The following is a 13,560-nucleotide window of genomic DNA, read 5'->3' as shown; positions in this document are numbered from 1 at the left end:
ATGTCTAGACTACAGAGATCAGTTCCTCTGGAGGCAATGGCAGCTTCAGAGGGTGGATTATGGCATCACATCCTTGCTGGGCTCCCCTCTCCTCCTCAAACTCTGCCCTACCGAGGCTCTACCCCCACATCTCCAGGAATTTCCCAATGCAGAGCTGACTTCTATAGTTACTCTGCTCTGCTGAAGAAGTGTTGGGACATTTCATACTATATCCTCCCTCCCCAAAAAACCTCCCTTAAAATTCTTAGTGGTGTAAGATTACCCTACTTTTTGACCCACACATATTCTGCATATTCATTTTTTTAAAAAAAAATCCTTTAATAAATTATTCTTGAAGTAGACAGGTCAGTGTCTGTATTCCATTGCGCCAATGCATCTGCAAGACCACTTATACTGAATGGAGAAATGCAACATTGCTTATGTTATGTTAGGCTGATCCTGCACCGGGCAGGGGGTTGGACTAGATGGTCTGTAAGGACCCTTCCAACTCTATGATTCTATGACAGCTGGTTCTATGTCTTTGAAATGTCCTTTATCTTGACTGTGCTAATCTTGCACTATGTAATTTGCCTTGAGTCTTAATGAGTAAGGCAGACTATGAATGAATGAATGATACAGGAATCTGCAAATTATTGTCAAGCACAAGTAATAAAAAAAGATCCAAGAAGACAAAATGTGCTTTTCCTTACCTTGTAGACTAGCTTACCAGAAATCAACAACATTATCTATCCAATTCCCCCCACTCTTTCTCCAATGAATTCAGTGTAGGACACATTGTTCTCTCATAGTGTTCTCCTAACAGCTCTGTTAAGTAGGTTGAATGAGAGTGCGACTGGCACATGATCACCCATAGAACTGAATATCACAGTGGTGATTTAAAATTAAATCCAAATTCAACATACTATACTCTATCCCACACTGACCTCACCTTGGAAGACATAAAATGCTCAGGACCCAGCAATTAATGAAACTTCTTGGTTCGTGCTGGGGAAAAAAATGTCTATGAGATAGAGTGGAATGGCTCAGTGTCCAGTGGTGTTCACAGCCAAATACATTAGTAACAGTCAGAAATGGATGACACAGATGGCCTTAGCATTTTGTTCTATTTGATTGAATTTATTATATTACTTTAATTAAAAAGGAACTGATTCTAAATGGAAACTAATATAATTAAAAAGAAAAAGTGAGCAATTTTTGAAAATAAATTGTAACAAGGTTGCTTATGTGCCACTAGAATTTTTAAATTTCAGTCTAATTTCTAAATACCTCAAATGGTTTAATACAAATTAGGAGTTTATGGTGATAATCGATTTAATATCAATATTTCAATATCCATCTATCCATCCATCCATCCATCCATCCATCCATCCATCCATCCATCCATCCATCCATACACATAAGAGCTGCCTAGTGTTATATACATACAAACATACATACATATATATAACATATATATATATATAACATATATATATATATATACATACACACACACACACACACACACACACACACACACAAATGAGGCTCAATTACCTTTGTTGGGGTTTTCTCCCAAGAATATTCCATGAAGCACAACCTAAAAAAATATTTTGAAAATATGCAGATTTCTTTGGTTACAGAATACAGTAAGATATGATTAGAATCATGTTCTTTTTATGGGGAAAATAATTCAATGGCAGCTTGCAGTCTAACATATTTATGGTGGCATAAGCTTTTGTGAGCTAACGGTTACTTTTTCAGATCTATTACTCGGAGAGTCTCTCTATCCAAGACATCTTACATGAGTAGGATCACATGAAAGATCTTATACTTGTTCTCCTGTTGTGAATACATGTGCACCACTAGGAAGACAGAGTGCACTTGAAGTTATGACCACACAGAAAGTAAATCACTTGAGCATGCCTGTGTAAGATGAGTAGACAGACTCTGAGATGTAGCGGAATCATAGAATCATAGGATTGGAAGGGACCTCTAGGGACATCTAGTCTAACCCCCTGCTCAATGCAGGAAATGCACAGTTTCCTCCCCCCTCCCACACAGTAACCCTTACCGCATGCCTGGAAGATGGCAAAACACCATCAAGATCCCTAGTCAAATTGGCCTGGGGAAAATCGCTTCCTGACCCCAAAGTGGTGATTGGCATTACCCTGGGCATTAAATGATACCCTCTTAACAATAGTAATGAAATGTTATCCCCTAACAACTGCCCCTTCTGTCTTCTTAAATAATGAACAGATAGAGCTGTAGGGGGCAGAGAAAGTTGCTTCTAGGGAGAGTCATGCATTAGCTGCCTGTTGCCCATCCATATAGCCTTCTTTCATTGCCAGTGTTAGAAAATAGACTGATGGAAGACCTTTGACGGGCACAAGCGGGGCTGATTCTGGAATGTAGTGAGAAATCAGGAATGTGCTGTTTGCTATTTTTCATGGATAATCCAAGCTCGTCAGACTGTATAAAATATTTCTTAGTTGGCCTGTCACTGCAGTTCAAAGGTGGGCCATTGATGAGGGTCTCTTTCAAATTTTCATCCCCCTAAGCCCTGAATCAGGCATCTGTCAAAAGTCCCTTTGATGTTTGAGCACCGCTATGAAACAGCATCACAGGAACTGACCTATTAGGCGGAGAGCCTCATTAAGCTGTTTATGCTTCATAAAATAAGCAGTGATCCCAAAGAGAGATATGGATCTCATATGACTTGCCAGGCATCTACGGTTTCACGAGGCCTGTCGTTAGAAAGGGAGTAAATGTGTCACTCACCATTCCTGGGGGTGTCTCATTTCCCGTAGGAGAGGCCCAGAGACAAGTATAAAAAGATCTCTGTGCTCCAAGCTCTTCATTCGCTCAATCGAGACAACTTCTCGCTTGGTTTGAAGGCATTTGCCGAAGAAGGTAAGCCCAAGAGGAGCAACTTGCAGCTCTGTCTCTTTCTTTTCTTTCATTGACCAGATGATTTTCAGAGCATCAAAGGCACAGATAATATCATTAGAATGATTTCTGAAGATTCTGATGGTACATAGGTAGACGATGCAGTCCAGAATTCTTTACGGGATGCAGAAATTCTTCTTGTGGTATCTTCAAGGGATGAAGGAATTCTTCTACACAGAATCTAAAAACTGGAGTTATTCCATGCATCGTCTAATCTGGCGAGCTTGCTAATGATTTTTGAATGGCATGCTGAGTTTTGGGTGTAGTCTGTGTTTTCAGGAGCATGGAGAACAAGCTTATGTTGTGGCTGACTGTATATAGACATGATAAATGTGTCTTCTTCATCATCTTTTTTGAGTGTCACATTTTGCCACTCCCTTGACTCATTCTGAGAGGCACTTTAATCCTTTATCAGATAAATATGCCAGCTCAAGTTCACCCACAATTTCCCATATCAAAGGCTGCACATGCTTTCCTTTTGCTGTAGAATTGAGTCATGTCTTCGGATTCTTATCTGGCCTACATTAAAAAAGATTCAGGGTGTCAAAGTGCAACCAGCAAAATTCTGAATGTAGCTAGATGCTCCAGTTGCAATGTCTATGTCAGGTTCAACATGGAACTCAATGAGTTTGGCTGGTTCTTCTCATATGGACAAAGTGATGGAGGCAGATGCTCATGTGTAGAGATCTTCTGAAATTGCAGCTGATCTCCAGGCTACAGAAGACAGTTTCCCTCGAAAAAATAGCAGCTTTGGAAAATATATTTTATGGCATCACTTTCCTGCTGCGCTACCTCTCCTCCCCAAAACCCATTCTCCACAGGCTCTGCTTCCAAATTTCAGGAGTTTTCCAACACAGAACTCACAACTCTAGTAACATTCATAGGCCATCTCAACTGTTAAATCAAGATGGTGGCCAACTGGTCTCAGAGCTGCTTCAGTCATTGATATATAAGAGGTTAGGTGTTACAGACCATTGCTTTGTGATATTAAAAGGCCTTGTTTGGAACAAGGTTGCCACTGATGTTTTGCTGAAAACCTTTGAAAGGCTATTTCCAGAGCTTTTTTTCTGGGAAAACAGGTGGTGGAACTCAGTGGGTTGCCAGCACAGGGGGCAACTCTTGGCAGGAAGTGGTGCCCCTGGTACCACATGTGTGTGCGTAAAGTGCACGCATGCTCCCAGGCACGAGGGCAATCTAAATCCCCCTCTGTCTGGAGATCAGGGGGCGGGGCCACCAGCCATGTGACCATTTTCAAGAGGTTCTGGAACTCCGTTCCACAGCGTTCCAGCTGAAAAAAAGCCCTGGCTATTTCGAAGAAGTTTCTCAAGCAAAACAGGAACTGGTGCAGGAGCAATAACATTTCTTAAAGGACTGCTGAACATCCTTGGTTGGTCACCTAGGATTCCAACTGGAGGCTTCAGCACAGGTCAAAGTATATGTTTGTAAGGTGAGAGAGACAGAGAGATCACTTTAGATAATGTTTCTGTGGTCACAGAAGCAAAGAAGAGTGGAAGGAAGGAAGGAAGTTTGGTATATTTTTTAATGGGAGGTCAAGATTTATGGATTTCTTTTCATCATGGGAGTCCACATCACTGAATGTTTCTCTACTTTCCCAGTCTTCCAGAGAGAGAGAGAAAATGTCACCTCAAGTAAGGCTAGACTAGAACTCTTATCACTGGCATGCCTATTTTCTTTATGCCGAGATTGTTGTTGTTGTTTTGTAGAAGAAATTCATCTTTTAATTCACCCTCCTGCACTCTGAAGTGGCACAGTCTAGGGATATTTTTTCTTTTTATTTCCTTCTGATTCCATAAGTTGGGGCTGCCACCAGTTGCAGTTCATCTCATTTTTGTTACCATCAATTATTCTGATGTATCTTTTAATGCACTTATATAGCATTTATGCACTATATGTACTTAAGCAAAAATGACATTGCTAAGGCATTAATTTCAATGAGGAAAATTCAGTGCATGGAAAGAGCAATGGGTACAAAGATAAAAGGTGACAAGTTTCAGCCAAAGGACAAACAAAACTCAAACTGGGGTTTGAACAGGCCACCTTGCAAAATTCCATCTTATCTCCAGTACATTGATCCCAGGCATCCAGGTAAAAACTGGGCCTAGAGACCACAGTCCTAATGAGATATGCTGCAACTTTCTGTTCTCTTTCAGGTTTAAGCCACCCAAACAAACAACCTCAGAAAGATGGCTCAGCAAAGACAGACCGGAAGCTGCTGTTGTTGTGGAGGTAGAGGCTGCTCCTGCTGTAGTGGAGGAGGAAGTGGCAGAGGAGGCTCTTGCTGCAGTGGCTCTTCTGGTGGAGTCCTACAGATCCAAGGGGGTTCCTCAGGCTGCTGTGGAGGAGGAGGCTGCTGTGGATCCAGACAACGGGTCATCGTAGTCCAAGGAGGCCAAGGAGCATCCTGCTGTGCCGGCGGTGGTGTTGCTGGGCTTCAACAGATTCAAGGACCTGGCTTCTATGGTGGTGGCAGTGGCGGCGCAGTGTGCTGCAGTAGTGGCAGCAGAGGCGCAGTGTGCTGCAGTAGTGGCAGTGGAGGTGCAGTGTGCTGTGGCAGCGGTGGCAGTGGTGGTGGCGCCGTCTGCTGTAGCAGCGGACAATCAACCCAGTCCGTCATGGTTCCAATGGGTGTTTATGGCGGACAGACCTCTGGATGCTGCGTTGGGGTCGGGTCTGGTTTTGGTGGTAGTGGTCTGTACCAGCAAAAAGCTCCCATCATGGGCATGGGCATGGGCAGCACTGGAGGAGCTGCCTGTTGTGCTTCATCAGGGTCCGGTGGTGGTGTCCCAGTTGTAGTTGGAAGTGGAGGTGCTGGGGGAGCTGCCTGTTGTGCTTCATCAGGGTCCAGCGGTGGTGGAGTTAAGGTTGTAGGTGGGGGGCTCAGTGGTGGTGTCCCAGTTGTAGTTGGAAGTGGAGGTGCTGGGGGAGCTGCCTGTTGTGCTTCATCAGGGTCCAGTGGTGGTGGAGTTAAGGTTGTAGGTGGGGGGCTCAGTGGTGGTGTCCCAGTTGTAGTTGGAAGTGGCAGTGGTGGGGGAGCTGCCTGTTGTGCTTCATCGGGGTCCAGTGGCGGAAGTGCTGTTTGTGTGGGCAGTGGAAGCGGAGGTGTAGGTGGAGTTAAGGTTGTAGGATCTGGGGGGAGTCTGGGAGGAGGCTTAAGCAGTGGATTAAGCTCTGGTGGGAAAACAATTGTTGTATCAGGTGATGGAGACGGTGGTGCAGTGTGCTGTGGTACAGGGGGCTCTAGCGGGGGAACCATCGTTGTTTCCAGTGGTAGTTCTTCTGTTGCACCTGTGTTAGGGCAAACCAAGCAGGTTTGCTCCTTGCCACCAAGCTTCAAGTAAAATCTGTTTGGAATGACAGTGCAAGAAACAAATAGAAATGTATCCTCATGAGTCTACACATCTTTACAATGTCAGGTTAAGCTGACATCACTTTTCATGTTGCATTCTTCCCGCTTCTCTTTACTTTTCATATTCAGTGTGTCTCTGTAAATTCTTATCTGTGTGATTGTTTGCATGGTCTTTGGGGTGGAAAGGGGTTAATAACAACCCCGCCACTGATTTCCTGCTTCATTCTCCATTATTGCATGGGAGATAATAAAGCTTACCTCAGAATGAATATGTTGGTTGTCTTACTGATTTATCTCATTATCTGTCCACCCTGCACCTCTTTTAGTAATGGATTTATGAATTCTTCCTTCCTTCCATCCAGATTTTGAATTGATGCATGTGTCACACACAGTTCTGTAGACTGATTTACACTTGGGTGTCTATCAGCACATATGAAGTCATTAGATGGTTGGGGAGGGGTTGGGCCTTATTGGAAGAACAACTTCTCTGCATCTAGAAGGTCACCAGATCAATCCTTGGCCTCTCTAGCTCACAGGATCTTCAATACTTAGGTTAGAAAAGATTTCTATATTTAATACTAAGCTAGATTTACAACCAGTATGCCTGGCCCAGACCTGACTTTGACAGCCCAGGCAAGCCCCATCTCGTCAGATCTCACAACCTAAGCAGGATCTGCCTTGGTTAGTAATTGGATGGGAAACTTCCAAGGGAAACTAGGTTGCTATGCAGAGGCAGTCAATGGCAAACCACCTCTGTTAGTCTCTTGCATCAAAAACCCCAGCAGGGGTTGCTATGAATCAGCTATGACTCGACAGCTCTTTCCACCACCACCATGCTTGGCCCTTGGCAGTTTCATAAAGTGATAAAGGGATCATATCCCGATGAAAGAACAATAGCTTTGCAAGCAGAAATTCCAAGTTTCCATCCCTGGTATCTCCAGGATCTCAGGCTACAACTGATAGGGAAGACATCTGCTTGAGATCTTGGTAGAGTTGGAGAATAAAATACTGGGCTTACCCTGCAGAGGGTTAGGGCCTATTGGCCTGGCCATTTCTGGTCCTGTAACAGCTGGGATTCTTCTGAACGTGGTCCCTAACTCATCTCTTCAGAAATGCTTCCCACTCATCTCCAGAGATACAGGAGTTCTGCTAAGCAGCCAGGTGCTTCCCTCTGCCCTGTCCAGTGTGCAAGACGAGGGTGCAGGGACCTCCACTCTCCACCTTGCCCCTCTTGATGAATCTCTCGGGCATGCTTAAGGCCCAGCACATTTGTATTTTACCATTCTTCACTAGCTGAGCCCTCACAAAACAAACAAAAACTTTTCTGAACCCCTCTGTTCTAATACTTTACAACCAAGGGTGCTCTTTCAATTTCCAAGCTGTGAGAAACTCTCATGTTAATCCCACTGCTTCCACCAGTTTTAATCCATTGTTTTCCCACTCACTGCCCTTGCCTGTGAATACCTGTGAGGTGCTGGGGCCTGTGAGTGTGCGAGAGAGGATTTAAACTGCCTAGCCACCTCCTGTCACTCTTGCCCACAAGAATGCCCCCACTCCAACTGGCTTGCCATTCTTTCCATCAATTTGACAAAGACACTCTATGTGCGTGCCCTAACTGCTACAGCCTCATTCCTCTTGCCTGTTAGTCCTAAAGCCTCGACAGAGGTTTTGTATTTGTGCGAGTGAAAGGTCAGACACCTGAGCAAGACTTTGGTCACAGTCTGAGATCTTTAGAAAAGATAAAATATTTATTCAACTAACACAGTTCTCTGTTCATTAGGAGCACAGAGGCACTGGGGTGATTGCTATCAGAACATTGACAGAAGTATTACAGAGTTAAGAAAAAGAAACCAAATATAAGGCTAACTTCTCCTCTCTGTCTAAAAACTGAGGAAATTATAGCTTGGTTCATTTATGTGTACATTTTCCCTGATGTAAGGGGCCTCTCGGGGTATTAATCAAGGTGTCCTGCATATCTCTGTCACAGCGTTAAGATATCAGGAGAGAACTGGAAATGACTTTGGAAACATGTTTCTAGACAGAATAGACAACACCTTCTTAAGAAGTTCCATTGAACTGACTCAGCAGAAGACAGCTTCATTCCTGAAGAACTTCAATTGACAAATATTTTTAAATCCCTTTTGTGGTTTTTATCTAGGATCTGGGATGGTGTTTGAGTATTTACAAGCAATTATCTGATTTCACAGTTATAGAATGATGAACATGACCCAATTTGCTTGCACTTTTTTTATTTTCTGAACTTTCCAGGTTCTTTTTACCTACAGGAACCAGTTCCCAAAGTCACTTTCCAAACAAAAAAGATGCTTAATAAAGAAACCTATTCAAAAACACTGTAAGACATATAACAGAAACTTCAAGGACAGATGCAAGCAACATAAACTACTTAATAGCCAAAGGAAATTGTTTTACGTAGGTTTATACATATATACATACCTGGCAATGGGAAGAAAGCAAGCAGTGCCGAAGACTCATCTCAGACAGCTGACGCTGTTACCAGAATGAGACTCCTTGTGAGTAAGAGGGGGGAATTAGCAGCAAGGAGAAGGTTTTGTGAGAGGGGTAACAAGCAAGACCTCTACCTATTTTTACGGGTCCCGTCCTGAAGGAAACTGATGAGACTAGCATTCTTCAAAGTAAAGGAGTAATTTTTTATTAAAAGGAGAAAACTCACAAATGCATAAGAAGCAATAGACAGTTTGCACAAGCACACAGAGTCCTAGGAAATTAGCCAGAGGTTGGAATAGAGTGAGGGATTTGGGGCATAATTACCTATCCTGGAAGCAGAGGTGGTCCACAGAGAGACAGAGCTTCAAACGTCCCGAGTCTTCAGCCAAGGAGGAGGGATCAGAGAGACTCTGAGGGCACTACGCTTGGGTAAGCATGTATGATTTGAATGGGGCAAAGCCCTGGTTCTTATAGGGCAAAACATGTCCTGGGACCGGGGAAACCCCTCAAAATTTGGGACAAAGTCCTTAAAGGTCAGCTCCTGGTAATGACCAAGGTTTGATTACCTTTAATTTGTGCTACCGGGGTGTGACAAAAGAATAAGATTGGGTTCTCCTGGTGCTTGACAAAGAAACAGTTGCTTAATTAATGTCCCTGGAGCTGGGCTAATGAATTTAGATCTTGATTACATGTACCCAGGGAGAAATTACAAACTGAACAGAGCTGATTGTTGGTCCTACAAACTTAGAGTGGGATCTTCATCATGGAAAGAAAGGGGATCGAAATGTGGGGTGATGCAAAAAAAAGAGGTGGGCTGCAATTACCAAATTTGAGATTATATCATGAAGCGATATGTCTAACATGGTTAAGAGATTGGGTTAATTTATCTTATTATAAGCTGTTAATGTTGGAGGGTCATAATAATTTGTTTGGCTGGCATGCATATTTATGTTCTGAGAAATATAAAATGGATGGAATGTTTCAACACCATTATGTAAGGAGAAATATTTTTTTAGTTTGGCAAAAATACAAAAAATACATTGAGGAGAAAAGACCACTGTGGATTGTACCAGCAGAAGTGATAAAACTACATACAGACTATCAAGGGGATGATTGGATAACATATAAGGACTTATTGTTGATTGAGAGGGATACTGTTAAAATGAAGACAGAGGAAGGCTTACCTTTCAAATATGGATGGCTACAATATCGACAAATTAAAGACTTATTTCAAGTAGATAAAAGGAAAGTAGGCTTTAGAAGTAGAAATTCAGAGCTAGAAGAACTTTTACTCGGGGAAGGAACAAAGATAATTGCTAAACTTTATAAATTGTTGTTGAAATGGTATACAGAAGATGAAGTGGTCAAGACACAAATGGTGAAGTGGGCTTTGAATTTCAATGAAAATATCTACATGTGTTAATTTAAAAGAGAATGGATATAAGATGATGTACAGATGGTACTTAACACTGAAAAAATTAGCAAATATGAGTAATGCTATCTCAAATAAATGTTGGAAATGTAAACAACATGAAGGCTCTTTTTACCATATGTGGTGGACTTGTGATAAAGCCAAACAATATTGGTCTAAAATACATGCAGAAATGTTGAAAATTATAAAAGGTAATTTACCAAAAAGCCCTGAATTATTTCTACTTGGACTTAAAATGGAAAAAATGAGATTAACAGATAGGTTACTAATTTGGTATATGACGGTGGCAGCAAGATTACTCTATGCACAATATTGGAAGCAAGAGGAAATACCAGAGATCGAAGATTGGATACAAAAACTGCTACACATGGTGGAGATGGACAAACTAACTAGAAAGCTGAAAGAACAAAATGCAAATGAATTTTTAAAAGATTGGGAAAAAATTAAAGAATATTTGGAAAATGAATGGGATGTAAAAGGACAATTATTGTCGATGGATAACTATTGATGTCTTTAGGATAGAGATTAGAGTGTGTGAAAAAAGAACTTTATCTTGAAGAATTAGAAAAAATTAGAAGTACCAGAATAGAGCAATATATTAAGATTTAAATAGGTTTTAGTGCTGTGGGGGGTCAAGGGTAAGGGGGGAAGAGGGTGGGAAATGATGATTGGAGAAATGTAAGACAATTAATCTGCAAGAGGGTGAAACTAAATGAATTTTTTAATGAAATTTGTAATACCTATTTCACTCTACCCAATTTTTTTTTTTAAAGAAATGTCGGGTGGTGACACAGCGAGAAGCACCTGAGCTGAGGCAAGAGCACATGGTGGAGAACTGAAGCTAGAAGGTAAGGGTTTGTTGTCTTTCTGCCTTTTGCCTTTCCTAGCTACTGTGTGAGAAGCTGAGGGTGAGTGATTCTGGGTAGCTTGCTAGAGAGTGGTTCTGGTTAAGTTCTGTGTGAGGCTGTTGGGAGCTGAGTGAATTGCTGTTGTTTGCAGCTGGTTGCTGTTGCTTGTGGTTACAAGCCCCGCCCCCTAGTGTCCTGGGGCCCTGCTGGGCTAGGCAGGAAGGCACCTTTTGAAACAAAAGGCTCCTCCTTGCCAGAGGCGTGAGCCTTTGGCGCCAGCCGAAGGGCGAGAGCTAAAGGGCTCTTGCCCTGTGGCTCTTAGCCTGGGGATCTGCCTGGGGGACCTGAAACTCTGCTAGTATACTGGTTCTGCTAGTACTCTAGGTACATTTGGAAGGCAATCATGTCTACTGAAGCCCCCTTCGCAGTCACCTGCATGGAGTGTGCCATGTTTGTTTTCCTCCCAGAGGAGAAGACAGAGTTCACTTGCCAGAAGTGTAAGCTGGTCAGAGTTTGGGAAGAAAAGGTTCAGAGCCTGGAGGAAAAGATCACCACCCTTCAGGAGATCAAGGAGGGAGACAATTTTATTGACAACAGCCTGGGGGCTCCGCACAGCCAAGAAGAGGAAAGTCAAGGAGGAGGGGAAAGAGCCGATCTCCCTTCTGAGCCTCCTCTCAGATCTACAGTACAAACCCGAAGGTGTCAACGAAGAAGGTGCTCTGGTCCACTTGAGCTCAAGAATCACTTTGAAGTGCTAGGGATGGTGACGGAGGTGACAGTGGAAGGAGAACCGCAAAGATCTGGAAGAGGGAGTGCAGAAGACATGGGGCCTCATGGAAGTGGAAAAAACCCGAAGGTGGTAGTCGTCGGGGACTCCTTGCTCAGGGGTATGGAACGCCATGTCTCTGGGCCAGATCCCCTATTCCGAGAGATGTGTTGCTTGACGGGAGCCAGAATTCAGGATATTACCGACCGGCTGCCAAAATTCATCAAGCCTGCTGATAAGTACCCGTTTGTGCTGATTCATGTGGGAATGAACGACACGGCTTCAAATACTGTTGCAAGAATTAAAGAGGATTACGAAGCCCTTGGAAGGCAGTTGAAGACATTGGGGGCTCAGGTGGTATTCTCTTCTATCCTTCCAGTCACAGGAAGAGGAGCATGCTGGGAGTGGACAATACTTGAGGTGAATCACTGGCTGAGATGGTGGTGCCGGCAGGAGCGCTTTGGGTTCTGGGACCATGGGATAGGTTTTCTTAGAGAAGGCCTTCTAGCACATGATGGGCTTCACCTCTCAAGGGCAGGGAAGAAAATGTTTGGAACAAACCTGGAGAACTTCATCAGGAGAGCTTTAAACTGATGCCGCAAGGGGCAGGGGATGATCAACATGGTGACTTCAATGATGAAGTGAACACAGTGGGGACCCACCTGGGTAGGAAAGGTCAAACAAAGGTACAAGGCTACAAGTGTTTATATACCAATGCCCAAAGTATGGGCAATAAGAAAGAAGAGCTTGAGCTTCTATTGCAAACAGAGGGCTATGATATAGTAGGAATTACTGAGACTTGGTGGGATGATTCCCATGACTGGAATGTGCTAGTGGATGGGTATGAGTTATTCAAGAAAAACCGGAAGAGTAGAAGAGGAGGTGGAGTGGTGTTGCATGTGAGGAGAGGGCTTGATTGTCAAGAAGTTATGGAGAATGGGGCGGACAGCCCGATGGAAAGTATATGGGTAGAAATAAGGGGAGGAAGGACAAAGGGTATTGTTGTTGGAGTCTGCTACAGACCACCTGACCAGCGAGAAGAAATGGATGCTGCCCTCTTTGAACAAATTGGCAGAGTATCCAGACATCAGAACCTTGTAATTATGGGTGACTTCAACTTCTCTGATGTGTGCTGGGAGACAGGCTCAGCAAAGCGTCATGAATCTGATGCAGGACAGAGAAAAAGCAGACAGGCTTAATGACTTTTTTGCCTCTGTTTTCTCCCTGAAGAACTCAGGCACATCTAGAGATAGTAGAAAATGTGGCAGGACACCTGAGTGGCTAATTGACATTGACAGAGAGGTAGTGGAGAGGCATCTGGCTGCACTGGATGAATACAAATCCCCTGGGCTGGATGGGGTGCACCCAAGAGTGCTGAAAGAACTTTCCAGAGAACTTGCAGAACCCCTGTCCATCATCTTCAAGGACTCCTGGAGGACTGGGGATGTGCCACAAGATTGGAGAAGAGCGAATATTATCCCAGTCTTTAAGAAAGGGAGGAAGGAGGACCTGGGAAACTACAGGCCAGTCAGTCTGACTTTTGTTGCTGGGAAGATATTAGAACAGATTTTAAAGGGATCAATCTGTAAGCATCTGAAGGACCGCTCAGTGATCTGGGGAAGTCAGCATGGTTTTGTTCCTAACAGATCCTGCCAGACCAACCTGGTTTCCTTCTTTGATCGAGTGACCAGCTTACTTGATCAGGGGAACTCTGTTGACGTGATTTATCTGGATTTCAGTAAAGCTTTTGATA

General features: G+C 43.4%; 1 protein-coding gene across 1 annotated transcript; it reads left to right on the top strand.

Annotated features, from left to right (window-relative positions):
• The first annotated feature begins 2,846 nt into the window (after positions 1–2,846).
• LOC129337072 (loricrin-like) lies at positions 2,847–6,564 on the top strand. The gene is made up of 2 exons (XM_054990556.1): positions 2,847–2,892; positions 5,100–6,564. The coding sequence occupies exon 2, from the start codon at positions 5,133–5,135 to the stop codon at positions 6,285–6,287; it is 1,155 nt and encodes a 384-aa protein (XP_054846531.1). The 5' UTR covers positions 2,847–2,892; positions 5,100–5,132; the 3' UTR covers positions 6,288–6,564.
• The last annotated feature ends 6,996 nt before the right edge of the window (positions 6,565–13,560 follow it).

Source organism: Eublepharis macularius, chromosome 1 (assembly GCF_028583425.1).
Source record: "Eublepharis macularius isolate TG4126 chromosome 1, MPM_Emac_v1.0, whole genome shotgun sequence".
In the NCBI taxonomy this organism is placed as follows: Eukaryota; Metazoa; Chordata; class Lepidosauria; order Squamata; family Eublepharidae; genus Eublepharis; species Eublepharis macularius.
Note: the sequence above shows the minus strand (reverse complement) of the source record. Positions and strands in the feature narration are given on the sequence as shown.

Coding starts and splice junctions, on each gene's coding strand:
- LOC129337072 (XM_054990556.1), top strand. CDS start 5,133: ATGGCTCAGCAAAGACAGACCGGAAGCTGCTGTTGTTGTGGAGGTAGA.